Source organism: Myxocyprinus asiaticus, chromosome 17, assembly GCF_019703515.2.
Source record: "Myxocyprinus asiaticus isolate MX2 ecotype Aquarium Trade chromosome 17, UBuf_Myxa_2, whole genome shotgun sequence".
NCBI classification, from domain to species: Eukaryota; Metazoa; Chordata; class Actinopteri; order Cypriniformes; family Catostomidae; genus Myxocyprinus; species Myxocyprinus asiaticus.
In genome coordinates this window covers 357,645-385,030 of record NC_059360.1, presented here as the reverse complement: position 1 = coordinate 385,030, position 27,386 = coordinate 357,645, and the positions used below count along the sequence as shown (strand labels likewise).

General features: G+C 40.7%; 1 protein-coding gene across 1 annotated transcript in view; it reads right to left on the bottom strand.

The window, feature by feature from the left end:
• The window catches only part of spred1 (sprouty related EVH1 domain containing 1), a 71,215-nt gene that overhangs the window by 15,169 nt on the left and 28,660 nt on the right, over nucleotides 1–27,386 (bottom strand). The window contains exons 2-3 of the mRNA XM_051723240.1: nucleotides 15,168–15,348; nucleotides 14,225–14,393 (exon numbers count right to left, since the gene is read on the bottom strand). Coding sequence (XP_051579200.1) covers nucleotides 14,225–14,393; nucleotides 15,168–15,348 — 350 coding nt within the window. The remainder of the gene's footprint in view (nucleotides 1–14,224; nucleotides 14,394–15,167; nucleotides 15,349–27,386) is intronic.

The window sequence follows — 27,386 nt, the reverse complement described above, 5'->3', positions numbered from 1 at the left end:
TTGAAAAAGCTGAGCAATGGTATCCTGTTCATGACCCTTTACATGTAAATTAAGTGTACTGGGCAAGTGTGACAAAAGCAGTCCGGTCCAGCTGTAATATCCTCAACTTCAGCATGTACATAAGTGTACTGATATAGCATAAATTCAACACAGACAACCATCATTCACCTTTCGACACCTATCCTGAGGTTCACAAACCCCCGTCTCACCCATCAGCCCACACATCCGCCTCATCACAGTCTATAGACCCTTTCACTTTCCGGCTTTGGAACGCAGAAGTGAACAATTGCAGGATAAACTTCAATAGCAGTGACTGGGAGATCACAGAAAATATTATTTTTGCGTTTTTATTTGCTCCAACAGAAAAAGAAAAATATTGACTATTAGTTTATGTTTCCACAACTTTCCACAAAAAGAAAAACAATTAGAGAAATGGATGACAACAGTCAGGACAGAGAAAGATGCCAAATTTACTATCCCCGGCTCTACTCCATCACATCTTTGGTAACTAAATTTTTAAAACTAAGCCCAGAGTAATATAACGAAGAATAGTATTATAAATGTACACTAAATAATTTAAAGTTTGATAGATTTACACTTTTAAATAAGGTGGACACGTGTCATCACAGTCCATGAAAAGGGTCTACACCAGATAAACTGTAAGACTGACTGCTGTCTGTCTGTCTCACGATTAACTAGAGATGATAATGAATAATCGATGATCGATTATTCATTAATAATTTGATTGATTAACCTTATCGATCATCAGTTAATCAATTTCAGCACAAATGCATTCAGTAATCATGCCAGCAGATAGAGAAGCTGTCACAGCTTGCGCCTGCATGTCACGTCCTGTCAGCAACACAGAATAAAAAAGAAAAGATGAAGCAGGGGGTCAATGTAATCATGGACTGTTTCTCTATAGATGAACATTTACTGCATGAACCATGATGGTGTGTTAAAGTACAACATGACAACAAGCACTAATGATCCGCCAGTCTCTTTGTATCATCCAAACCGATAATCACATCAGTTCTCGCCGGGAGATCATGACAGTCACCGTCACCAGTGTACAGGGTAGGGTTGCACCAGCTGTGTAAGGTCTCACTTAAGCTGAGATGTAAAGTTCACACTAAGGGCTTAGTAACTATTAGTTAGTTTGTAACTAAGTCAGTGTTTAATTTGGTTGCACCACCTGTTCTTTAGGCAAGACTTAACTAGTAGGTCGTAAGCTCTCCGTAAAGTGATGTGTAGTCGCATAATATGACGTTTACTTGTATTTATCCAATAAACAGCCTGAATGTATTAAAAATACTCTTAAATGAAAATAATTTAATAGGAAAATAACATCTCTTAGCATCTCTTAAGTGTATTTCATTACCTATACTTCAGCGTTTGTTTGATGTTTTCACGTTTCCTTTTTCTCTGATGTTGACATTTTCAAGATTGCGTTAGAACGGTTGGCCTGTCAAAAATCAAACTTTCTGAATGAATAAAGCTTTGATTGAATAAAAAATATGTCTTGTATTTTTTAAGTTTCAAGCTGTTCACCACTTAGTTTATTATTGTTATTTTTAATGATTAATACATTTTCATTCATTAATGTTAACGATTGTCGATTGAGGAAATTTCACTACGATCGACTCAATGCTTCATTACGATATCAAAATTTCCTCATTATATTATTTAACAACATATTTACTTGTGAAGTCAAAAAGGTGATTAAAATTGGTCACCACAGTTACAGCATCTAAAATAGACATTTTCCCTTTAATTTAAGGGCTGTCAATCAATAAAAATTTTAATCAAATTAATTACATGATATGCCGATTAATTAATTTAATAAATCACAATTAATTGCATGTATCATGTGCTAAAAAAGGCAAATTCAATGTATAATGATAAAATGTCTATTAATATATAGTTATAAATATATCAATTATATTTAAATAATTATATTTTTATTAATGCTGTCAGTCAATATTTTTTTTAATCATTAATTGCATATTTTTTTGTAGTTAATCGCGATTAATCACTGTCAATCACTTCTTTTCCTGTCAAAATGCATTTATTTCCATCTTAGGAAAGAAAACAAAACAATATGTAACAATATAATGCTTTATTAACATTTTCCAAACAAAGCCGTCCATAGTATGAAGACAGAAATGCACTAAAATAGCACCAATTCAAGTAACATTAAACGTTCCCCAAAGTCTAAGAGGGAGTTCTCTTAAACTCTCATCCTCCACAATATTAATCTCTGGCTATCCGCTTTATTACAGCAATCGTGTAACCACATTCATGATTCGCGTCAGGGCTTCCAAGCGCCGCTTTAAACTCCACATGAAAAGCGTTTGCAGACAAACACGTTTCATTCTGTTTTTTAATGATAGTTAAGACTTTACATGCTTCTGTGGAAACTAAAATGCGCCTTACATAGGCTGAAAATACTTGATTTCTATAACAAGTCCCATCTGGCCTTGTTTTGTACATCTAATAGCGCTAAGAGCTCCTTTCTCCATCATTTTATCACTGACACGGCTGTTGTATGTGTTTGTGGTGTGTGCGTCAATGTAATGACTCTGGACGGACACTTTACAAAGGTTCTGCACTGCCAACATGTGTTTATGTTGTATTAATGGTAAATGTATTAATCATGATTAAAGGTGCAGTATGTACAAATTTTCATGTAATATTCACCTTTTTTTTTTTTGCCAATGTGTGAACGGCTTGTAATGTAACTTAAAAAATGAGCCCTTCCCGGACTCCCTAGGTTGACTATTAAAGCCTGTAGACTGATTTTCACGCGAAGGGAGCGGGTCGCTTTTGCCGGGAAAATCCAAAGGATGTGACGTTTATGTGCGCTCCCGAGAGCCTTGCCTCACCTAACTCTAACCCTAACCCTATTCAACAGCGACAACAAACTGCAACACTAGGTAACGTTATCTTAGAGATGAAATCCAGCAAACGTCCGGCTCCCAGCACAACACCGACTCCTACACAAACTCAGAGTAAGCCAAAAAAACATTTATCTACTGAATCCCGTCTGGATAAGCGGGAATGTGATTGTGGTCGAGCGAAAACTAGAGTGAACATCGGCAGGGCATTTGATTCCTGGAGGGACCTTCGTTCAGTTTTGGGGATCAAAACTGACCCTGAATTGGTGTTCTTCTTATTGGACAGGTAAACTTAACTGCAAAGCATGTGAAATATAGTGTCATAAGGATTGAGTGTCATTTTAGCTAACTTGATCTTGCCTGCACAGTAACTGTCATAAACAATGTTAATCTGTAATTATTGAGCAAGGTAAACTACAATAACACATGAAATGAATGCTAGACAATGTTCAAGATAATGCAAAAAGCTCCATTCATTAGTGTAACGTAACTTGGTTATACAGAAAATATATACATTCTATTATTATAAAACAATAGCGCATCGATATATCAAAATGACAGTTGTGATGGAATCACATCAATACTGAATTGTGTCAACATATTTATAATGTACAGTCTATTTTATAAACAGCTACTGTCATCATCCACCAAATTAAGCTAACAGCTATTGATAAAGCTGGCTAGCTAGCTAACGCCGACATAGGCTATCGTATAAATGCAGTCAATGTATCATGCAAAGAAAAGTGATTACTTCAAACTACAGTCTCACATAGTCAGACGTATATCCACACTTTGTTTTAGCCCTGTTCCAGCACTGGAGAGTCAAATATAATATACAGTCTCAAAGTTTGTAGTAAAACAATCATAACTGTGTCATTTTAATTATGCTACCTCATCTGTCAACATGATACCGGTGAATCACGTTCAGTCTCTTTGTACATTACATCATTGTTTTGGTCGATGCTCGTTCGCGTCTCTATGGAGTGTGTGCGAGCCGAGGAACAGGTAGCTGCTGCAGTTCACTGAACGGCCACAGGCGTCACTAATAACAAGGGTTTCTGAATCTTACATACTGCACCTTTGAGAACAATTAACACAATCAACTTTTTAAATTAATCGCAATTCTGACAGCTCTAATTTATATATATATATATATATATATATATATATATATATATATATATATATATATATAAATATATATAATTCAGATAATTAAAATGCATTACATTATTGTGGCAGACGAGTAAAGCATTGATAATACAACTCTTTAACTCTCCAGTGAATGAGCAAGTGGGAGACAGCGTTCTCAGTCCAAATAACTCAAAGTTTTATTAAGATTTCGCTTTTCAGCGGCTTCTAAAGATTACACACACACAGGATCAAACTCGGCTCTCTCTACCCTCCGGGCTTCTCGTCTCCCCTTTTATCTCCCCAACACCGCTCACTGAAACACAGAACAGCTGCAAGTCCTTACCATTCATTTCTCCCGCCGTCACTCTCCATTCACAAACCAGTGCTCGGCCATGCTCCCGCTTCCACAGTGGCTTCAGAAGTCAATATATTGTTTTTTATAATATTTCCATAATATAGATTGTAAATCTATCATTGGCCTACAGTCCACAGCAATCCATTTTGCAACTGAATTCGTCAATCTGTCCGAGATAGACTCATTATTATAACAAGTGTCAGATGGATGCTTCTGAAGCGTCTCACTTTGGTTGCATCACATTATAAATGCTGTTTTTAGGACACTGTGTCAAGTTAAACATAGTGTTGGGCCTCATGTATTCAGATAGAAGACAAAGGCAGGCCTAACACAGTCGTAAAACCTAACTCAGGCCCCCACATTCCAAGCCGTAAATCTTACTGATAAAAACCGCGCCAAAATCAAACAAAGGGAGTCCAAAACAGACTACAGATTCATGAAGCCTTGCTCACTAAAGGATCGAACTCTCAACTCCTATTGGATGAGGCACACAACAGAACGTCACCTCAAACCATGACATCATCAGGAGTAGAAATACCTCTGAAATGCTTTCGTGATTTGCTTCCAGCAACTTTGCTCTCCATGTGTAGACGCAGCTCATCGCTGCTCTCAGGTGCAGCCTTGTGGCACAAGGAAGTAATGTTGAAACTGTGGCTATACAATCTGTCAATGAATCTTGCCTGCAGAAGTGAAGAGATTAAAGATTTATCTTCCATCTTCAATCAAGTCAATGTTTCTGATTTCTCTGCCAGCCTGCCGAGAATCAGCAGCCGTACCGCCCACCGACAGAGCGAGGAAACGGCCTCCCGTCATCACCCGGGCCTCGAGGAACCGAGTCTGAGTTAAAGGACGGATGAACACACATTCTGCATCCTCATGCGATTCAAGTAAGAGGTTTACGTCTGGGCAGAGATAGAATATTATAGTGTGTTATTCTTGTGTTTCAAGGTTTTTGCTTGTAGTTTACGGACCGCCATGTCCGCTCATTATTAATACTCAGGGTATTAATTATCATGAATGAGATTTGCTGTGTTGTAGTCCAACCACATTGGACTGTTGTGCATTTCCGCCATCGCGGGTAAGACCGGCAAACTGAGTTTATCCATTAAAGAATCAAAGAACGCGGGACTGTTTACGAGCCGTCCACCGCGTCTCTGAGTGATAAACTAACAGCTGCTTTCTCTCCCACGATCGCGAAACCGGCTTTGGGGCCATCACTTAATTCTCTCTCTCTCTCTCTCTTACTAACCACACACACACACACACACACGCGACCCCTCACAAACATTCTGGCACACATTTTGGCTCGTTGATAGCTTCGTGATAAAGCTCAGCTTTGTCCCTAAGCTATCGTACAAGCGGATACACGCGGTAAACTGGCAGACGCCATTGACGTTTCTCTCCGCCCACATTCGCGGCCATATTCCCTGGCCGGAAGTATCGCCTGATGTACTCTCCACGAGAGTCGCGTCCGCCATTTTGTGCGCATCCCTCCTTACACACACACACACACTTGCTCTCACACACACACACACACACACACCCTCATGTGTTATAGGAATATTTTTATTTCCATATCTAATCATATCACTGTTTAGTTTGTAGTTGTAAGTCGGAAGTTTATTGAATGCATTATATTAATTATTAATTGATATTACTGCATAAAAAAAACTTTGTTTATATTACAAAGAGAAGTGTTTTGGTTTGTTCTGCATACACCTGTGTCACATACTGACAGGATGTCAGTGCTCGGATTCAAGCCTTCATTCAATGTTTTTTTGCCGGAAATCGATATTCTTCGGATGTCGATTTTCCTAAGAAAACAATCTAATATTGTGACTGTTATACTATCTGGTTATTAGTCCCTAATTCCAGGGTGGTGCCCCGTCAATGTTAATCCTTATTAATATTCTGTTGATTTTTGATAATTGATAATTATCTTTGATGATTGTTGAATTTGAATGATCAATAAGCTAGTGTTAATTTTAATTAATGTTTCATCGATGTTAATGATTAGTGATTATCTTTGATAATTGTTGATTTAAAGGATTAAAAAAAAAAGCTAACATTGATTCTCATCAATGTTCTATTGATTTTAATAATTAATAATTATCTTTGATAATTATTAATTATTGCTAATAACCAAACCCGCTCCTAAACGTAGCGCACTACATTTACTGGAGCCGCATATGAGGTTTTAATGAGTTAGATTCAATTAATTAATTTAAATATTAATTAATAACTAAATAAATAATTATTAATTATTTCTGATAGTAACGCTGATCTAAATAACCAGTAAAGCCCTACATAATAATTGGTGCCCCATGTGAGGCATCCTACGTGCCAGTTCTGTCACAGTGTGTATGTAAAAGAATCCAAAGTAATCATTTGAATCATTACTTCAAAGTTTGGTTCTGTTTGACAATTGACTTCTCACAACTTGCCAAACATAAGCCAGTGTGGTGTGAAAGTGCTCTTAAGAGTGAATTAGGGGTTGGTAAATTTACGATAGTCTGCTTAAAACCTGCTGTTGTTGTTATTTAACTCCTAATGCTTTCATCTAAATGTTACAGAGAGGTGCCACGTCACTTCATTGATGTCCACCAAAGAGAGAACGCAGTGAAATTTGCCATTACATAACAGTAGCCCGTAAGCCACAGGTCGAAGCCTCTCACCTGTGCGTTCGTGTCAGCATTATAGCAACTGTAAAACAACAAGCTATCAGAGCTACTGTGTCGCAAGAATTTTTACTGCCCCAGTAAAATGAGTCACCAATCGCCCCGCATGACTGGAGCTGAAGCTCCACAGAGGTCAGTCACCCAGCGCTGCAAGATGTGGTCGCTGCTGTCCTCCGTCTCTCCATAGAGGAGTGAGAGAACCTTAACGGCTACAATATTAGTCGTTGTGATGAAGCATTGCAGGAACTAGTTGATTATGTCAACAACCCGGTCGGGAAGCCAATGCGCACAATCCTGGACTTAGTGGGCCAGATGTTCCTTCTTCATCACCGCAGAACCCAACTGCAAACTGCAGCCCAGCTGCAGAGCAGCTACCAAGCTGTGCAGAAGGAAAATCTCAGCCTGCACCAAGAAATTAGGTGCACCCAAGCTGAGAAAGTCCAGGCACAGGAAGATAATGCCCGGATGCAGGAGGAAAACGAAACCCTGCGTAGGCAGCTTCAAGCTGCTCAGATAAGAGTAGAGTCAGATCAGGTAAGTGCAGCTGAAACGCACAGTACAACATCTGACATAGAAGAGAGCCCCCTCTTTAGCGCTACGCATAGAAATGTGCGCCTGAGAAACCTAGGGACACACGCTAGGAGCCGAACTGCCCCTAGTGGTACAGTCTCTGACTTTGTCCTCCAAGACACCTTTCAAGCTCCTCCAGTGGCCCGCTGGTTGGATGCAGGTGCCCCTCCTTACAGTTGCCCTCCACAGTCAGTTTTCAGTCACGCCACCTTGCGTTTCAAACCGACTGATTCCACACCACGGAGGGGGGACGATTATTTTCAAGCCCAGAGTGGTGTAAGCGGCTCGAAGATCCCATTAGCCAGGGAGCTGTACGCAAACCGTGGTCCACCCCCACGCGTCGACTGGACTCCTTCCCCACCATGAAGGGGAGGAAGTCGTCCTCATCGCTATAGCGATCCGAGTGACTATGGTGTTTCGGATGACTCGGACAACCCGTGGTCATACCGACACCAACGCTTGAGCATCCGACAACTCAAATCCCTCGCAGGGGACATAGAGTGCTTTGACCCAAGTAATCGAGATTCAAACATCGACAGTTATCTTAGGGAAATTTAGCACTGCCTGGTTGATTTGCCTTATGCTTCGTCGCGTGAAAAACTCAAGCTTATATGGAAGACCACGGTAAGGAGTGTCCATGCATTCATGGAAACGCTACCGACTGGTATACGAAACCGCTACTCAGCTCTGTGTAAAGCCCTATGCGAGGAGTATTCGCTGTATATCAACGAAGCCTCCGCTACCATAGCTGCTTTCGCCATCACCCAGAAGAGGCACGAGCCTCCGCGTGAGTATTATAGACGCCTGAGAACCACGTACTTCCAAGAAAGAAACGCACCAGGTCTGGAGGAGGAACGAGCTTTCAAGTCTCTCTTCCTTCACAACCTCCACGAGTGCGTGTGATATGCCGTCACAATGCACTGCAGAATGGGTAACCCCACCTTGCAGAAAATCAGAAGGTACACGCAACTGGCATGGGAGACATGCGTGCGCCCTGCCCGAGGGCACGAAGGCGACGCCAGATCCCTGGGGATCCAAGCCTCAGAATATGCAGACCTAGCGCTTGAAGGCAACTAAATGCCTCGCGTTAAGGTGAATGCTAGAACAGGACCCCAGAGGCGCCGTTCACCCCGCCAGCAGGGTAGGCAACAGAACCAGGGGGGTGGTAACCAGACACACCCCCAGGGTCACGGCAGGCCTAAACAACAAAACGTTCGCCGGCCGAAAGGAAATGCGCGGTTCGAACGAAAACCCAAACAAGAAGGTGAGTGGGTAGGCAAGGTTTCAAATCCCCTCAGAGAACAAGATTTGAGAGAGGAAATGGAGGATATAAGGAGACGCTTGACTGAGTTATTAACGAAGCTTGACGTGCTCCGTTGTTCACCAGGTCCGCCGACCTCCTCAAAGGAACACGCCGCTGAAACCTCGTCAGTATGACTAGACGATGTACCCCCTCCCGTTAATGCCAAAGTTTACTTTGTAGGTCGGGAAAAGGGGAACAGGGTCCAAGTTGCTCCCCAAAGCAGTCACTCCTAACATGCCACACCCTCCTTTTCTGACCTTCTTGGGCGATCTGTACCGTTAGGGCAACGCCTGACATATGGGTAATTCAGCGCCCAGGCACTACTCGACACCAGTTCCGAAATAGTCTAATGGGTTCCAACACCTTCGCAGAAGTGGCTAGAGCAAAGCTCTCCCTTGGCAAACCATTATAGACAGAGACCTGCAACGTAAGCATCACAAGCTACACGCAAGATAGGTCGTCTATCACAAAACGGGCCTGGATTGACACCTTTCAAGGGATGATGCTAATAGACCCTGTTTACATATGTCCCATTAATGCGGAACCACTGTTAGTTGGCCAGGACCTACTGAACTGATTGGCTCCGCTCATTGACTGCCGTCGTGGACACGTGGGCTCAGGTTGACATACCAAAACCACTTGGTCCAGAAAACAGTTCGCCAGCTTCAGATGGACAAGTCGCCATTGTCCAAAAATCCAGCAGAGACGACGACTCCAATAAGAACAATTACAGGGCCTAAATAAAACCCTTCAGGGTACTATAGTCACTGTAAATTTGCACTCTGTTCTTATCAATAACACTTTGCAGGTTTTAGGGACTTTGTCAGAGAAAACAACTTATGCATGTATCGTTAGAGATCTAATGCAGGACCTCAGGGAAATTAGCTCCTCAGTCAACAGTCTGAGTGATGGAAGGATTCCAGCTTACCTGGTCTCCCTAGACCTTGTCGAACAAATCCTTAGGTCTGCTACTATCTCCATTGTGCAACCTTCACAGATACACCTGGCATATACTTTTGGCATTGAAATTCCAATCCATGTAAATCCTCAAAACCTCAAAATAGGATTTATCCTCAATCTACCGTCATAGGCAGAATATATATAGACTAAAGTCCGTATTTAATGTTGGTTTTCAGAGAGGTAATGCACACATTCACCTCAAAACACCACCAACACTCGCCTACCATGATGAGGACCCCTCGCTCTACCTTATCCCTAACCTTAACATGTGTACCAAGACAAAGGACATTCATTGGGTTTGTCCAAACACAACCCCTTTGTTAGAGAGGTGACTAAATACCTCCCTGAACAAGTGTCATGGTAGCATGTCCATCAAAGATGAAGGAACAGAGACAAGGATAGAGCGAGCAGGCAATCGCTGGCTCGTTAACACACCAGCCACCGAAGTCCCAATGTCATACAACCGCCATGATACAGCCACTAAACTAAGGCTACCAAACCAAACGGTGTTCTTAATGGTTCCCCAAGGAGCCACCGTGCACATTGACGATATTGTCCTCCATCATCTCAATGTCGACAAAATGACGTAGAAATTGAGATCATGGACGCATTTAGAGGTCACAGCCTCACTGTTGATGACACCCTTCGACAGCAGCTTCAGGCTGAAAGGATGAAATTAGTGAAGTTCAGTCTCAAACCGACTGGCTTGACCACTATATTTCCTAGTCACCGAAGCAGATCGTCATCTTACAGAGAACACCCTATCAGTTTGGTTGCCCTCTGGCTCCTCCTTAGTGGTTGGATCATCGCAATTATTGCACACGCCATGTACAGGTACATTCAACACCTACAGGCCAGACTGGACTCACTCCTCGTACAGCCGCATTTTACACACCAGTCTGAGCCCATCCCACAGGTTAACCCCAATCATTTCCAAGGATAAGCCTTTTAACCTTTAACCCTCCTTTCCTCTAACATTTTGTTCCTAGTAACCAATGTCAGGTTCTAATTTGATTTTGTGTTATGACCAAAGAACAACGAAGGATTGTGTTACGGTTAATACTGTGCCTTCCAATAACTTGAAATGTTTATGTGTGATGAATGTAGTTTTAGATTTAGCTAGAAGTTCTATACCCAGATGTGCCTCAATCTCTGTCCAGACGATAAAGCCTCTGTGAACTCTAATGAACTGTATGGACTGTGCAACCGTTTTCTTTCCTATCAGGAATACATGGATGGCGTAACCCACAAGTTACTGTGAATCGACAAGAACTGTTCGGCCCTTCAGTTGCTCTAAAGATGCTGGACAACAACCAACTCTTCAGACTAAAGGGGGGAATGCTGGGCCTCATGTATTCAGATAGAAGACAAAGGCAGGCCTAACACAGTCGTAAAACCTAACTCAGGCCCCCACATACCAAGTCGTAAATCTTACTGATAAAAACCGTGCCAAAATCAAACAAAGGGAGTCCAAAACAGACTACAAATCCCATGAAGCCTTGCTCACTAAAGGATCAAACTCTCAACTCCTATTGGATGAGGCACACGACAGAAAGCACCTCATCCATGACATCATCAGGAGTAGAAATACCTCTGAAATGCTTCTGGGATTTGCTTCCAGCAACTTTGCTCGCCCTGTATAGATGCAGCTCATCGCTGCTCTCAGGTGCAGTCTCGTGGCACAAGGAAGTAACGTCCGACTTGAAACTGTGGCCATACAATCTCTATCTCGCTAGACGAGTTGAGATTACTCTGTGTTCAACCGAACACTCTAACGGATCCGAAGGAGACCGCCGGCAATCCGCATCTTCATCTGTTTGCCTGCAGAAGTGAAGAGATTAAAGATTTCTCTTCCATCTTCAATCAAGTCGACGTTTCTGATTTCTCCGCCAGCCCGCCGAGAATCAGCAGCTGTACCGGCCGCTGACAGAACGAGGAAACGGCCTCCCGTCATCACCCAAGCCTCGAGGAACCGAGTCTGAGTTAAAGGACGGATGAACACACATTCCACCTGCATCCTCATGCGATTCAAGTAAGAGGTTTACGTCTGGGCAGAGATAGAATATTATAGTGTGTTATTCTTGTGTATCAAGGTTTTTGCTTGTTCAGTTTACGGACCGCCATGTCCGCTCATTATTAATACTCAGGGTATTAATTATCACGAATTTGATTTGCTGTATTGTGGTCCAACCAAATTGGATTGTTGTGCAATTTCGCCATTGCGGGTGAGACCGGCAAACTGAGTTTATCCATTAAAGAATCAAAGAATGCGGGACTGTTTATGAGCCGTCCACCGCGTCTCTGAGTGATAAACTAACAGCTGCTTTCTCTCCCACGATCGCGAAATCGGCTTTGGGGCCATCACTTAATTCTCTCTCTCTGTCCTACTAACCACACACACACACGAGCGCGCGTGTGCGATCCCTCACAAACATTCTCGGCCACATTTTTTGGCTAATAGATAGCTTTGTGATAAAGCTCAGCTTTGTCCCTAAGCTATCGTACAAGCTGATACACGCGGTAACTGGTAGACGCCATTGACTGGTTTCTCTCCGCCCACATTCGCGGTCATATTCCCTGGCCGGAAGTCTCGTGTGACATACTCTCCACGAGAGTCACGTCCGCCATTTTGTGCTTGTCCCTCCTTACACACACACACACACACACACACACACACACTCTCTCTCACACACACACACACACACACCCTCATGTGTTATAGGATTACTTTGGTTTCCATATCTAATCATATCACTGTTTAGTTTGTAGTTGTAAGTCGGAAGTTTATTGACTGCATTGTATTAATTATTAATTGATATTACTGCATAAATAAACTTTGTTTATATTACAAAGAGAAGTGTTTTGGTTTGTTTTGCATACACCTGTGTCATGCTGACTGGATGTCAGTGCTCGGATTCAAGCCTTCATTCATTGTTTTTTTTCCCGAAAATCAATATTCTTCAGATGTCAATTTTCCTGAGAAAACAATCTAATATTGAGACTGTTATACTATCTGGTTATTAGTCCCTAATTCCAGGGTGGTGCCCCGTCACTGTTAATCCTTATTAATATTCTATTGATTTTTGATAATTGATAATTATCTTTGATGATTGTTGAATTTGAATGATCAATAAGCTAGTGTTCATTTTAATTAATGTTTCATCGATGTTAACAATTAACGATTATCTTTGATAATTGTTGATTTAAAGGATTAAAAAAGCTAACATTGATTCTCATCAATGTTCTATTGATTTTGATAATTAATAATTATCTTTGATAATTATTAATTATTGCTAATAACCAAACCCGCTCCTAAACGTAGCACACTATATTTACTGGAGCCCCATATGAGGTTTTAATGAGTTAGATTCAATTAATTAATTAAAATATTAATTAATAACTAAATAAATAATTATTAATTATTTCTGATAGTAACACTGATCTAAACAACCAGTAAAGCCCTACAATAGTTAGAAACCTAGAAAAACACATCTCAAGATGCCTGCATTCGTTATTGTGCTCTGTCCAGCTGTGTTTGAATGCAAGAACGTGTTCTCATCTTGTGCTGTCTAACACGTTAAATTGACATCCCCAATTCATATACTTTTTAACTGTCAGCTGCTCATCTATTTGAGTCTCACTTCCTCATCTACTGAAACATCTCAGGGAGTGAGACTTTGACTCACTGTGGGTTTTTATGATTTGTATTGTGAAAAACACTGACTAGACTTCCAATTTCAGTCCCTCCAGAGCGATCAGAGGTGCTGATAGTTGAAGAACAAACTGGATACTTCTCGGTTACAAGCGCAGATCCTTAACAACTATATCACACAACTGTCACACCACACAACACAGGACAAAACAGACCACGCTATATCCTTCTTTTAAAGAGGAAAGTGCTGCTCCAGCCATTCTCATTTCCTTCACATATCACATATCAAGCAAGATTACATGTAAGATATCAACCAACATCCATTCTGCCCAATTCACACACACACAGAACATTGTGCAATTCTAAGAACTGGAAATAAGCACTCTCGAACTCTTTAAATAGGTGACTTTCATCACTGCTAATTTAGTTTACAGCAAAGGATGTGAAAGACTTCAAGCTCATTCTGAAATCAAAGATTTAAACAGTTGTTGTCGAGTGTTTATTTTAGGGGATGATACGTGAACATGAAAAAGAGTTTTTCAGAGAACTTTTGGCCAACAGATTGTTCTAGGATAAATCGTAACAATGATTGTATTTCTTCTTGGATGAAGGATCCATTCAGGGGGCTCAGAGAGCTGATGATGTCATGATGAGACACGAATAGAGGAGGCTCACCTTGTGTAATGTCCTCCATGGCTCGCCGTATTCCTCTGTCGAAGGCTCTGGCGTCTGCTGGACTCTGGAAGGTCAGTCCAAACTTCTTGTTGTCAATCCTCCAGTGGTGGAAGATCGGGTTCACTTTATTATACACCAAATCCTTTTTTATACTGCACTCCAGCACCACCTAATGACAAAACAGCTCAGATTACACAACTCTATTAGAGAACACAAACATGGCCACCCATTTTTTCAGCCGTCTTGGTTCCAGAAGTATTTTTTCCAGTCATTTTTTAAAGTTATTTTATACAATTCTTTATAAAGAGTTGTAAGCCAAGAACCAAACCAACCAGAGGTGAATCACAACACTATAAAACTTTGATTTGAAGCAAAATAGTATTCAAAAATCAGACAAAAAGATAAAAGTACAAGACTGTGTATTTAACGTCATTAATGAGGAATGAACTACAATCCCATGAAGCATTGCAAATGACACAACTGAATTAAAAAAGGTGGAAAAATATACAACTAATGACTAAAAGTGGTTGCTAATAAATTGATATTGCAAAATAATCAGATATAAAAGTAGTTTGAGAGTGTATGGAGAGTGTGTCACAGTGCGGGAGTGGGGGCTTCAGTTTGATTAAATAATTTTATTTCAGATGGACGGGATATAAATATGAACTAAATTATGTATTTATATCCAAAGTGTTTTTATGTGACCTGTATGCTGTTGAAAGTAAAAACAAGCATTATGTTTTATAAATCTTCAATGTAAAATGATCTCACGTTCTGTGTGTCAGTGCTTTGAGCTCCTCACTGATGACATCATCATCTCGCATCACACACTAGCCTTCTATTTTAAGAGCGCCAAACAACTACTTCCTGTGACCGTATGCGGTAATGATGTCATCCTGCTGTCTATCAAACATGGCTGTGCTTGTTCCAATGTTGTCATTACCGTTTTGTCTTTGAGCCGTTCTCCGTGGATGAGGTGCTCTGGCGAGTTGGTGCCGTCAGTATCCGGTCGACTGACTCTGTGTACGGTGACGCAGCTGAGACCGCCGCCGCCCAGAGGAAGCCACCCGCCGCTTGAGTCATCTCGTGTCATCACCACCGCTCTCACTAGCGCGTAACTCTCACTGCACACACAAAAACACATTAAACACACACAGCATTATATTGAGCACAAATACTGTTGCTTTCATTCACATCTCAACGTCACTTCTAAAGCTGATGTTTGTCATTTTTATGTTTAATAGGTAGAGTCAACTATGAGAAATTTGACTAAACAGTGTACAATATTTTAAAATATACAAATATTTAATAAGTTACAAGTGTTTTTTAATGGAGACATGTGCAGCGTCATTCTCTAGGTGCGCGGCCTCATAGCTCTCCCTTCACAGGTGCACACTGAACTCTTCTGTCACCCTTCACGCGATCACATCCACTCTCAGTTCCGTCCGTAACTCTCAAAACTTTTTCTGAACAGCTTTCAAGCACCTTGTGTCTGATCTCTCCTCAGGACGACCATGACTATCACATAAGTAATTGACAGCTCGCGCTGTTGTCTCGAGTGGATCGTGCTCAAAGCATTGTATTGGCTAATTGGCAACTCATTGGCTGAGTCATAAAACTGGAAAATGCTGCCTACGGAGGCTGTATACAGAGGTAGGATAAAAATAAGGTGCTTTTAAACTGTACTGAGACCAGTTTCTTTAAGAGTTCCATTCATCCAAGTCACGTGATGGCATGCAAGGTTCAGACATGTGAACGGCGAGCTCTACGCACTTTGCTGGTTTTAATACTTTTTTTTGTCATAAACTGGTAAGATTCGATACACCCTGATTCTTAACTGTTCTAGGAAGACAATATGTCAAAGAATTCAAAATCTTCAGGCTCTGGAGACATTAAAAGGCACTTATGTGCTCAAGCTGAAGCCCCTCCGGAGGCCTCGAGTCAGGGACTCAATTTGGATGGTGCAGTGGAAAAGATTCAGCGTCAACTGTCAAGCATGACGGCAATGCTGACGAAGGTCGTTTCTGACTTGGAGGATCTTGCTGTAATACATCGATCGATCACTGCCATGTTGACGAAACCACTTGACTTGGTTACAAGAGTGTCGGATGTTGAGAAACGGACCGATTATCTGGAGTCATCGGAGAGGGAATTAGCTGCTAACCCGCTAGCAACCAAGACGGAGTGCATCTGGGAAAAGTTGGAAGACCTTGAGGATCATAACCAGCGAAACAACGTCCGAATTGTTGGAGTTCCTGAGCGAGCAGAGGGTTTGAATATGGTGGAATTTCTGGACAAGTTCTTTCAGAGTCTACTCGACATAACAGGCCATAAGCTGGAAATCGAGCGAGCTCACAGGGTTCCGGCTCGGAGATCCGCTGAGGGAGACAGGTCCCAATCAATTCTGGCCAAATTTCTGAGATCATCCGATAAAGGTCTCGTGTTACGCGAGGCAAAGGAAGGTTTTCTTGGAAGAACCACAACATTTTCTTGTTCGCAGACTTTGTGAAATCAACAAGAGAGAAACGTGATCGTATTGTAGTAAAGCCCTACAATAGTTAGAAACCTAGAAAAACACATCTCAAGATGCCTGCATTCGTTATTGTGCTCTGTCCAGCTGTGTTTGAATGCAAGAACGTGTTCTCATCTTGTGCTGTCTAACACGTTAAATTGGCATCCCCAATTCATATACTTTTTAACTGTCAGCTGCTCATCTATTTGAGTCTCACTTCCTCATCTACTGAAACATCTCAGGGAGTGAGACTTTGACTCACTGTGGGGTTTTATGATTTGTATTGTGAAAAACACTGACTAGACTTCCAATTTCAGTCCCTCCAGAGCGATCAGAGGTGCTGATAGTTGAAGAACAAACTGGATACTTCTCGGTTACAAGCGCAGATCCTTAACAACTATATCACACAACTGTCACGCCACACAACACAGGACAAAACAGACCACGCTATATCCTTCTTTTAAAGAGGAAAGTGCTGCTCCAGCCATTCTCATTTCCTTCACATATCAAATATCAAGCAAGATTACATGTAAGATATCAACCAACATCCATTCTGCCCAATTCACACACACACAGAACATTGTGCAATTCTAAGAACTGGAAATAAGCACTCTCGAACTCTTTAAATAGGTGACTTTCATCACTGCTAATTTAGTTTACAGCAAAGGATGTGAAAGACTTCAAGCTCATTCTGAAATCAAAGATTTAAACAGTTGTTGTCGAGTGTTTATTTTAGGGGATGATACGTGAACATGAAAAAGAGTTTTTCAGAGAACTTTTGGCCAACAGATTGTTCTAGAGATAAATCGTAATCAAATCGTAACAAAGGCCAAATTGAGAACAGATTCTAAGGCTAGCCGCAAAATATTTACATGCCCACAGCAAGCAATGTCCTTCATAAAGTCAATGGAATGAGTAAGTCATTGTGTGGCACTCGCTTTGCAGCCAGGTGGACCTGACTCACTGAACATTCACTTGACTGTTCATGGAAACAGGGTGCCCTTTTTGTTTCTTTTTGTGCTGGTTCCGACTAGCGGCTGGAGTTTGTTTTGTGTAGCAGAAACTCCTTCGGGACAATTTGTGGATGAATCTGCAGGTTATTTGTGCTTGTGCATCCTATTGGCTGGAGTTTGTTTTGTGGAGTATTTTTTGCAGGACACTGGAAGGATCAGGTTATCTGCTGCACTCATGTAACTGCAGGCTCATTGAACATTCATTTGACTGTCCGAGGAAACTGAATGGCTTTTTGTGTGTGTGTGTGTGTGTGTGTGTAAGTGTGTGTGTGTGCTGGTTCCGCTAGAGGCTGGATTTTGTTTTGTGGAGGAACACACCTTAGGGACAGTTATGCAGATGAATCTACACGTTCTTTGTGTTTAATCTGCCTATTGGCTGGAGTTTGTTTTATAGATTTCCTTCTGTTATGTAATTCTGGCCCACAAAATCTGTATAGAAACACTGGACTTGAGCAATCTGATGGCAAAGTTGTCGCGGGGGCTCTCATAGGCGTACATGGGCTATTTGAGTTTTGAGGGATGGACGCCGGTTGGCGCTGTCGTGCGCGGGGTTAATGCACACATTTTTCTTTTTTCTGTTTGTTTGGTTCTGGGGGAAGTTCGGGGTTTGATTATTGTACTAATGCTGGAATGTGGTCTTTATAATTTTGTTTTTGACACACAATCTATTTTTTCTAATATGTCAAAATGTCAAAAGTTAATATGAGTGGATTGTCTCTATCCACGTGGAATGTGAATGGGTTGGGGCACCCCATAAAAAGAAGGAAGGTTATTTCTTTTCTTAAAACAAAAGAAATATTATATAGTGTTTCTTCAAGAAACGCATCTTTCCCCACAGGAAGCTGAAAAATTTGGGAAGATATGGGGTGGACATGTTTTCTTTAGTGCTAGCTCAAGTAAGAGCAGGGGAGTCATTACATTGATAAGTAAACATCTACAATTCAAATGTCTCAAACAGAGTAAAGATAAATTAGGAAGAGTAATTATTGTTTTAGCAGAAATTCAGGGGCAAAGGTTGATTTTGGCTAATATTACGCACCTAACGCTGATGATCAGGGCTTTTTTATAGATCTTGAAGGGATGTTGCAAGCTGCTGACACCCCTCATGATATAATATTGGGAGGAGACTTTTATCTATTGATGGACTCTCGTCTCCCCTTGAGTCCTTGATCATAGTGAAGCAAAAGTCCGTCATTTCATCTGTTGTTGATTGCTCAGTTGGACACATCTTAGTCTTAGATCATGCCCTGGTGTGTTTAGAGGTTTTGCCACATATGGAGAAAAGGAAATCATATAGTTGGCACTTTAATGTATCCCTTTTGCAAAATCCTGATTTCCAACAAATGTTAAAGGCTGAAATCTGTGTTTATATGGAGACCAACTGGTCCTCAGTATCCTCTGTGGGCGTGGCTTGGGAGGCACTTAAGGCGGTTCTTAGGGGTCAGATCATACAGTATGCCTCATTCATCAAAAAATCCAAAGCACGAGAACTCGTGGAGTTGGAAGGGAATATTAAAAGTGCCGAGGCAAAGCGCAGCATGTCGCCTGATGGCCTCAGAGAATTGACCTGATTGAAATACAGATATAATACTATTTTGTAGCAGAAGGTGGAGTTTTTGCTATTCAGGGCAAGTCGGTGGACAAAGAAAGGAAGATTTTGGCTAGATATATAAAGCAGAAAGAGTCTTTTTCTATCATTCCCTCAGTGAAATCTGCTGGTGGTGAAATTTTTACCTCGGCCATTGATATTAATAATACTTTTAAAGAATTCTATCTTGATCTCTATAGTTCCACTTCTTCGTCTACTGATGAGGATATTATAAATTTTGTGGAACCTTTAGAACTCCCTAAACTGATGACTAAGCAAAAACATTCTCTTGATTCTGAGATAACCTTGGAGGAGCTTGGCAAGGTAATTAAGGCCTTGCTTACAGGCAAGTCTCCGGGGCCAGATGGCTTTGCTGCTGAGTTTTTTTAGATCTTATGCTACAGAACTGGCTCCGCATTTGCTAGAAATTTATACTGAATCATTAAAAAATGGAAAGCTTCTGCCAACCATGACGCAAGCCTGGATCAATCTAATTCTTAAAAAAGACAAAGATCCAAGCAAGTGTAAAAGTTACCGTCCAATTTCCCTGATCCAGCTAGATGTTAAAATATTGTCAAAAAGTTTGGCTAATCGATTAAGTAAAGCTATGACATCTCTCATACATACAGATCAGGTGGGGTTTATTCGGGGCTGTAGCTCTTCTGATAACATTAGGCGTTTCATCAATATCATGTGGTCAGTGGCGAATGATCAGACTCTGGTCGCTGCCATCTCACTTGACGCCGAAAAGGCGTTTGATATGGTAGAATGGGATTATCTTTTTAAGGTTTTGGAAATATATGGGGAATACTTTTATTGGATGGATTAAGTTACTTTACAGACACCCGGTAGCGGCGGTACAAACAAATGGATTAATTTCAGATTATTTAACTCTGGATAGGGGCACCCGGCAGGGTTGCCCTCTTTCCCCATTATTGTTCTGTCTTGCCCTGGAAACATTAGCAGCCATGATAAGAAGGGAAGATGATTTCCCAGGGGTGGTGGCGGGAGGTGTGGTGCATAAGCTTTTGCTTTACGCAGATGATATTTTATTATTCGTCTCCGACCCCATTAGATCTATGCCTTGCCTGCACAGAATTATTAATTCCTTTTCAAATTCTCGGGATACAGAGTCAATTGGTCTAAATCCGAAGCTTTGGCTCTGACAGCGTACTGCCCAGTAACCTTCCAGTGGCCCAAACAGGGAATTAAGTATTTGGGAATTGAGTTAATTTTGACCCCTTAACAAAAAAGGTTTTGTGAGCAATGTGGGCAGGTGGGCTTCATTACCTTTATCTATGATTGGGAAGGTTAATGTTATTAAAATGAATTGTATTCCAAAATTTAACTACCTGTTACAATCTCTCCCTGTAGATGTCCCCCTCTCTTACTTCAAGTAATTTGTAAGCATAGCGAAGTCCTTCATTTGGAATGGTAAGCGTGGAATTTTGGTTAAAGGTTCAGAGTTTTTTGTGTGATGGTTTGGGCACTCAAATTTCACTCTGCCACAGACTCTGTATTTTGGGCAATGGGGCGGTCATACATTTTGGGGATAAACACATAAAAAATTGGGTTCTGACCAGCATTATGGTTGGCAGGCAAATTATTTTAAGGGGATGGAAGTCAGATGGAGCATCCTCATTTCCAGAGTGGTGTGCGGAGATGGGGAGGGTGGCTGCTTTTGAGGAGATGTCAAGCAGAAGGCTGGGGGTTCAGAATTTGTTTGACAGGAAGTGGGGCAATTACTTGGTGTTTTTGGGGGACTCTCAGGGAGGGGCTGTGGAGAGAGCTGTTTAGTTTTAATTATATACGATTATTATGTTTTTTTTTTTTGTTTTTTTGTTTTTTTTTGTGTATGTGAATCTATTTGTGACCACATGGGTGTTTGTTGGGGGTTGGTGATTGGGGAGGGGTACTGGGGGTTAAATGTTGATTCAATGTATATACAGTATGTTGTGTTTTTTATTTTGTTATATGTTTATGAATCAATAAAAATGTTAATAGGAAAGAGTTCCATTCAAAAACGCTGTCAGTTAAGACGTTAACTGATTAGGCAGCAAGTCAGTTGTCTACATTTTAACGTGCAAAATGATTGACAGGCAGAAAGTGTCACTGTCCGTGGGTCGCGGACACATTTTTGTTTACTGTTTACAGAGTCTAGAGCTGTCACAGAGACTGGTGAGATATCTCACAATATCTTTCAGGGAGTAGTATAAATGTGTGCATACCTCTCCATGAAAAAGTCGCTTACGGCACCTTTACAGTATTTTGTCTTTTCCTTGCCTAAGACACACTAGGGGAAGTATTTTAAGAATCCTGTAAATGCATTTAAAAAAAGGCAGAATCAAATCGTTAATCGAATTTCATTGTGGATCGAATCGTTCTGAATTTTCAAAAAATAGTTTTGAATCTAATTGAAAACGTATGAATCATGAATCGAATTGATTCATTTTCAACCCAAAGATTCACACCCTAACTTATTACAGAATTTACATGACACGGTTAGGATGACTTAATGCATTATTTTTCATATAATTAGCCCTAATATCATATACATTACATATTGTGTACTTTTCATACTAAATTGTTTTAAATCTTCAAACGAGATATAACAAAACAATGGCAACCTGAGTAAACACAAAATACAGTTTTCAAATTTATATATTTTTTTATTGAAGCAAAAAAGTTATCCAACACCTATATCACCTATGTGAAAAACTGACTGCCCCCTTAAATTTAATAGCTGGTTGTGCCACCTTTAGCAGCAACAACTGCAACCAAACGCTTCCGATAACTGGAGATCAGTCTTTCACAACGCTGTGGGGGAATTGTGGCCCACTCTTCTTTGCACAACTGCTTTAGTTCAGACACATTGGAGGGTTTTCGAGCATGAACTGTCCGTTTAAGGTCCTGCCACAGCATTTCAATCAGGTTCAAGTCAAGACTTTGACTAGGCCACTCCAAAACTATAATTTAGCTTCTTTTGAACCATTCAGAGGTGAACTTACTCATTCTCATGCTGCATAATCCAGTTGTGCTTGAGCTTCTACTAACAGACTGATGAGAAAATCCTTTAGGATTTTCTGGTAGAGAGCAGAATTCATGTTTCCCTAAATTATTGCAAGTCGCCCTGGCCCTGAAGCAGCAAAGCATCCCCATACCATCACACTACCACCACCATGCTTGACCGTAGGTATGATGTCCTTTTTGTGGAATTCTGTGTTTGATTTAAACCAGATGTAATGGGACTCCTGTCTTCCCAACAGTTCCACTTTCAACCCAAAAGCTTTGAGGATCATCAAGGTGTGTTTTGGCAAAATTCAGACAAGTCTTAATGTTCTTCTGGGTTAGCAGTGGTTTCCGCCTCGCCACTCTTCCATGGATGGCATTTTTGGCCAGTGTCTTTCTGATAGTGGAGTCATGAACAGTGACCTTTATTGATGCGAGAGAGGCCTACAGTTCCTTGGATGTTGTCCTTGGCTTTTTTGTGTCTTCCTGGATGAGTCGTCGCTGTGCTCTTGGAGGAATTTTGGAAGGCCGGCCACTTCTGGGAAGGTTCACTACTGTGCCAAGTTTTCTCCATTTGGAGATAATGGCTCTCACTGTGGTTCTTTGGAGTCCCAGAGCCTTTGAAACAGCTTTGTAACCCTTCCCAAACTGATGTATTTCAATCACCTTTTTCCTCATCATTTCTGGAATTTCTTTCGACCTTGGCATAGTGTGCTACTGGGTGAGAAATTTTAGCCAACTTCATGCTACTGAAAAAGTTGTATTTAGGTGTTGATTTGATTGAACAGGGCTGGCAGTAATCAGGTCTGGGTGTGTCTATCCCAGCTGAACCCCGTTATGAATGCAGTTTCATAGATTTGGGGATTTAGTAACTAATAGAAGTCTGCAACCTGACCCGGGCCCGACAGGACCCGAGAACCTGATGGGCTTTGGGCCAGGTTCGGGGCCGTTTTTGAAGTAGGACTTCGGGTTTGGGTCTGTAATTAATGAAAAAATGAACAGGCTTACAAAACTTGTTTCGCGCACGTGCTCTCATTCACAGACACACATGAATAGACGAGTTAGGGGCCATTCACACCAAACATTTTTTCAACACTGTTCTGTTTTAACACATGTTGGACGAATGTCTTTGACATTTGCACCACATCTCACTTTTTCTCGCACTGGACCGGCACATTTTAAACACCATGTCAAGTTAAAAAGAACTTAAATTTTTCAAAAACACGCGTTGAGAGTTTGACACCCCTTTCATTCTTTGTGCTGCATCTAGATTTTTTTTAGTGCAGTTGTCACAAAGATTCAACATTCTAAACAAGTTCAGGCTGCATAGAGGGGATGCTTTTTTCCCCTTCTGCTCTAGTGTACTAAGGGGCTGCCGTGCCTTGTTAAAACTGTGTGTTTACTGTTTCAGTACTGTTACGAATGTTGCCAATATGCTTACATAAAATACAGCCTATTGCAACAGTACTTGCTAGGAGAAGAAATTAGATAGTAAGCGATTTTGTGTTCGGGTCGGGTTCGGACTTAAAATCTGACGGTATCGTTCGGGCTGGGTAGGGTCAGGCCACACGGTCTGGTGTACGGGTCAGGTTTCATTTTAAGGCCCGTGCTGATCTCTAGTAACTAAGAGGGCAAATACTTTTTACACAGGCCCAGTTGGAATTGGATAACTTTTTTGCTTCAATAAATAACATTATATTTTAAAAACTGTATTTTGTGTTTACTCAGATTGCCTTTATTTTATGTTAGATTTTGTTTGAATTTTTGAAATTTAGTATGAGATATACATACACAAAAAGAGAAGAAATCAGGATGGGGGCAAATACTTTTTCACAGCACTGTAGAATCATGGGTAGTGTAGTTCTTCACCAGGAATTCTGCTACTATAAAAAATTAAGTTATAATAAAATTGACTGATGTCTTCAACAGAAGCACATGCTATCTATTAACAACCTCAGAGCTCGCAGTAGGTCTGTCTAATGGGATATTTACTTCCAAAGCCCAAATGTTGCACTCTATAATACAATATTTTGTATAGCTCTCTCTACCAAAAAGAGATTCAACAGGAAACAACATTTTTCACAGGTAAATTTACCTCATGTATTGTTAGCAAAAATTAACAATCGTTTCCGCATACACTAAAAATAACCAGTATCTGAACCAGCTGTACAAACACATTGGTTGTTCTCTAGCATAAATGCCCTGATCAAATATGTTTTAGCTTAATGCCAAACAGTTAGACTACATGCTGGGGATGGGCACGAGTACTCGAGTACTTGGTTTCTTGGACGTGGCAGCAATAATCGATCATGAAAATGATGATCAATGGTGATCATGCATGATAACTTTTCACTTAATTCGAAATCCAGTGACAATTACCTGACATCTAAACACAAACGTGTCAAAGAGGGAGCTTATTTTTAATTTTGAGATTGATTACGTTGTGGTTTTGAGGGGTACATTGATTATCAGAGACGTCTCATAGCAACCAAACTGATGCTGCAATGCTATCGTTACGATAATCAGAACAAAGACAGTGTAATTAACCGTGTTTTGAACACCTGTCTCTGCAAAACATTTACTAAACACGTTTTATTATCATTTAATGTAAAAACTTTGGCTCGTTAATGGATATTATTTAATAAAAGTGAATGTTTGTCACTGACTGTAAACATCCCTGCCCTAAGTGACATAACACACACCTGCATCTTGACGAAATGGGAGTTGAAGATTTCTGCACGAGTTTCCAAGTTAGAAGTCTGAAATAAAGTGTTATTCCGTTGCACTTTCCCCAGTTGAAAGGTGGAAATTCAGACTGTCCGAGTTGAATGGAACGCTTCATGAATCATCACAGCAACAACAATACAGAGCATCACGGCTTTCCTCACAAGAGCGAACATTTCGGGACACACACACACACCAGGCGTATAGCAGTGGACTCAACGCATATACAGTAGGCGAGTGTTTCAAACAGCTAGACAGGGCACAGCTAGATGGAACAGAATGCAGTGTCTTCAAAACTGAACTTCAACTTAACACACATATTAAATACGCGATGGTTATGGCGTCTCCTGTTATTTGAAAACAGACTGTTCAGACACAAAGTGGTGCACGCTTACTAAGATTACTACGGTAACCTGAAGGAAGAACAGACAGACTTGCGTTGTGCACATTCTTTCAGAGTTGGGCAGCAAATCTTCACATTATGATAAAATACGATGTATTATATTTTGATTATGCAATCTTTTGTACATTTTGTAACATATTTTATAACAGCCTATAATAATGAATAGACGATACACTAGAACAACAAGACACAATGCAGCAGCTATAGATGTTTGTCAGACATGTTATTATATATACAGTTATGAACATGTAATCGCCCCTCGACTGGCACTCAAGTAATTAGTCAGAGTACTCGAGTAGACAAAACGACCAAAATGCCCATCCCTACTACAGGCTGGACTACACTTAAAATTGGAACAGGTTTGAAAAACGCAAAGTACTATACACTTACTAACTTGGAAAATTGCTACAGACAATAGTCTGATCTGATCACAAACTCACAGAAACACACCCTTTCGTTATGGGAGCTGCATGACAGATGTAAACAAACATGGATACAGGAAATGGCTGCTGTTTGGAGTCGTGAAAAACACAGGCAAAGCGGATTTGGGTGCGGTCTTGGGTAGGAAGACATGACCCGTGTGACCTCTAGACACTGCGACACAAAATGAGTGTTTTTTTTTAAAGTTAAATGTAGTGATGGTTTATACAGTGCCAGGACTGACAGAGGAGGGTGTGTGTCCTGAGCTCTGAACATCACACAGTGTCTGCTTCTCTCACAATATCACCAGTGGAGCAGACTGTTTCATTTGCATCCGAGAAAGAGAATCGCTACCCCACTTTCTGCAATAAAGCAAAGTAGGTCTGTTAGATACTGCTGCCTCTGCTTTAAAACTAAACTAACGAAATATATGGGATTACATATTATAAATGGTCACTTATTTGTGGACAGCAATATTATTTGTTGGCTCAATACCAAGATAATCTGAAATACAAACAAAATATGGATCCTTCAATATCCTCTTAAGAAAAAACTCTTTTCTCAACTGCAGAATGTTTATGTTATGAAAAGTTGGCAATGAAAGCACTTTACAAAGGACATAGACATCCAGCAGAACATTTAGCTATTATGTAGCTAGTTAGAAAAGAGAAAAGAGACTGAATTCTTTGAAACACAGTCACTACAGCAGTGGACTACTAAGCATAATTGCCATGGTCTCCTGATATTTGAAGAACACAGTGAAATTATTACGGCTCAAAAATCTGTTTTTAAAAAAAGACTCGGGACTGAGAATAGTTTCTGTTCTTTGTATGTTCAACTAATTTAATATCTAGAGTCAATACAAGTTAAGCTCAATCGACAGCATTTGTGGCATAATGTTGATAGGGATGTACACGTGTAATTGAGTACTCGTTCTGCACCAGCTAGTCAACTATTACAAATACTACTCAAATATCACAAATTCATTTTCCTTTCTACATTTGCCTGCCGTGAGACTTTGATAGTTTTGTGCAATAAGTCATTACAAATAATTTATTGGTTGAATATCCATTATTTACCCTTTTAACCTCTTAAACTCTGGTGGATTTTTGGGCTGCCATCTACAATTTTTCACATTCAAATTTAAAAACTCACCATTTACACATACTATGGACTAACTGACAAAAAACTGTCTCATTTTTCAGAAAAAAAACTTTTTTGTTGTTGTCCTAATTTTGTAAACATGTAATTCTGGTCCTGTTCACTCCATCTCCCTCCAAAAAGTCTTATTTTATTCACAATATGGCAGCATCTATCACATTCCATCACAATATACAGATCTGAAATGTAGGTGGCGCTCTAATGAATTTTATCCCTCACAGATGTGCTCGTCCATAGACATTCAGTCTAATTTTCAGTTCAAGCACCACCCTCATTATCTCATTGAATATCTCGGCCTCTGAGTGGACTACAAGCTCAATCTAGGTGTCACT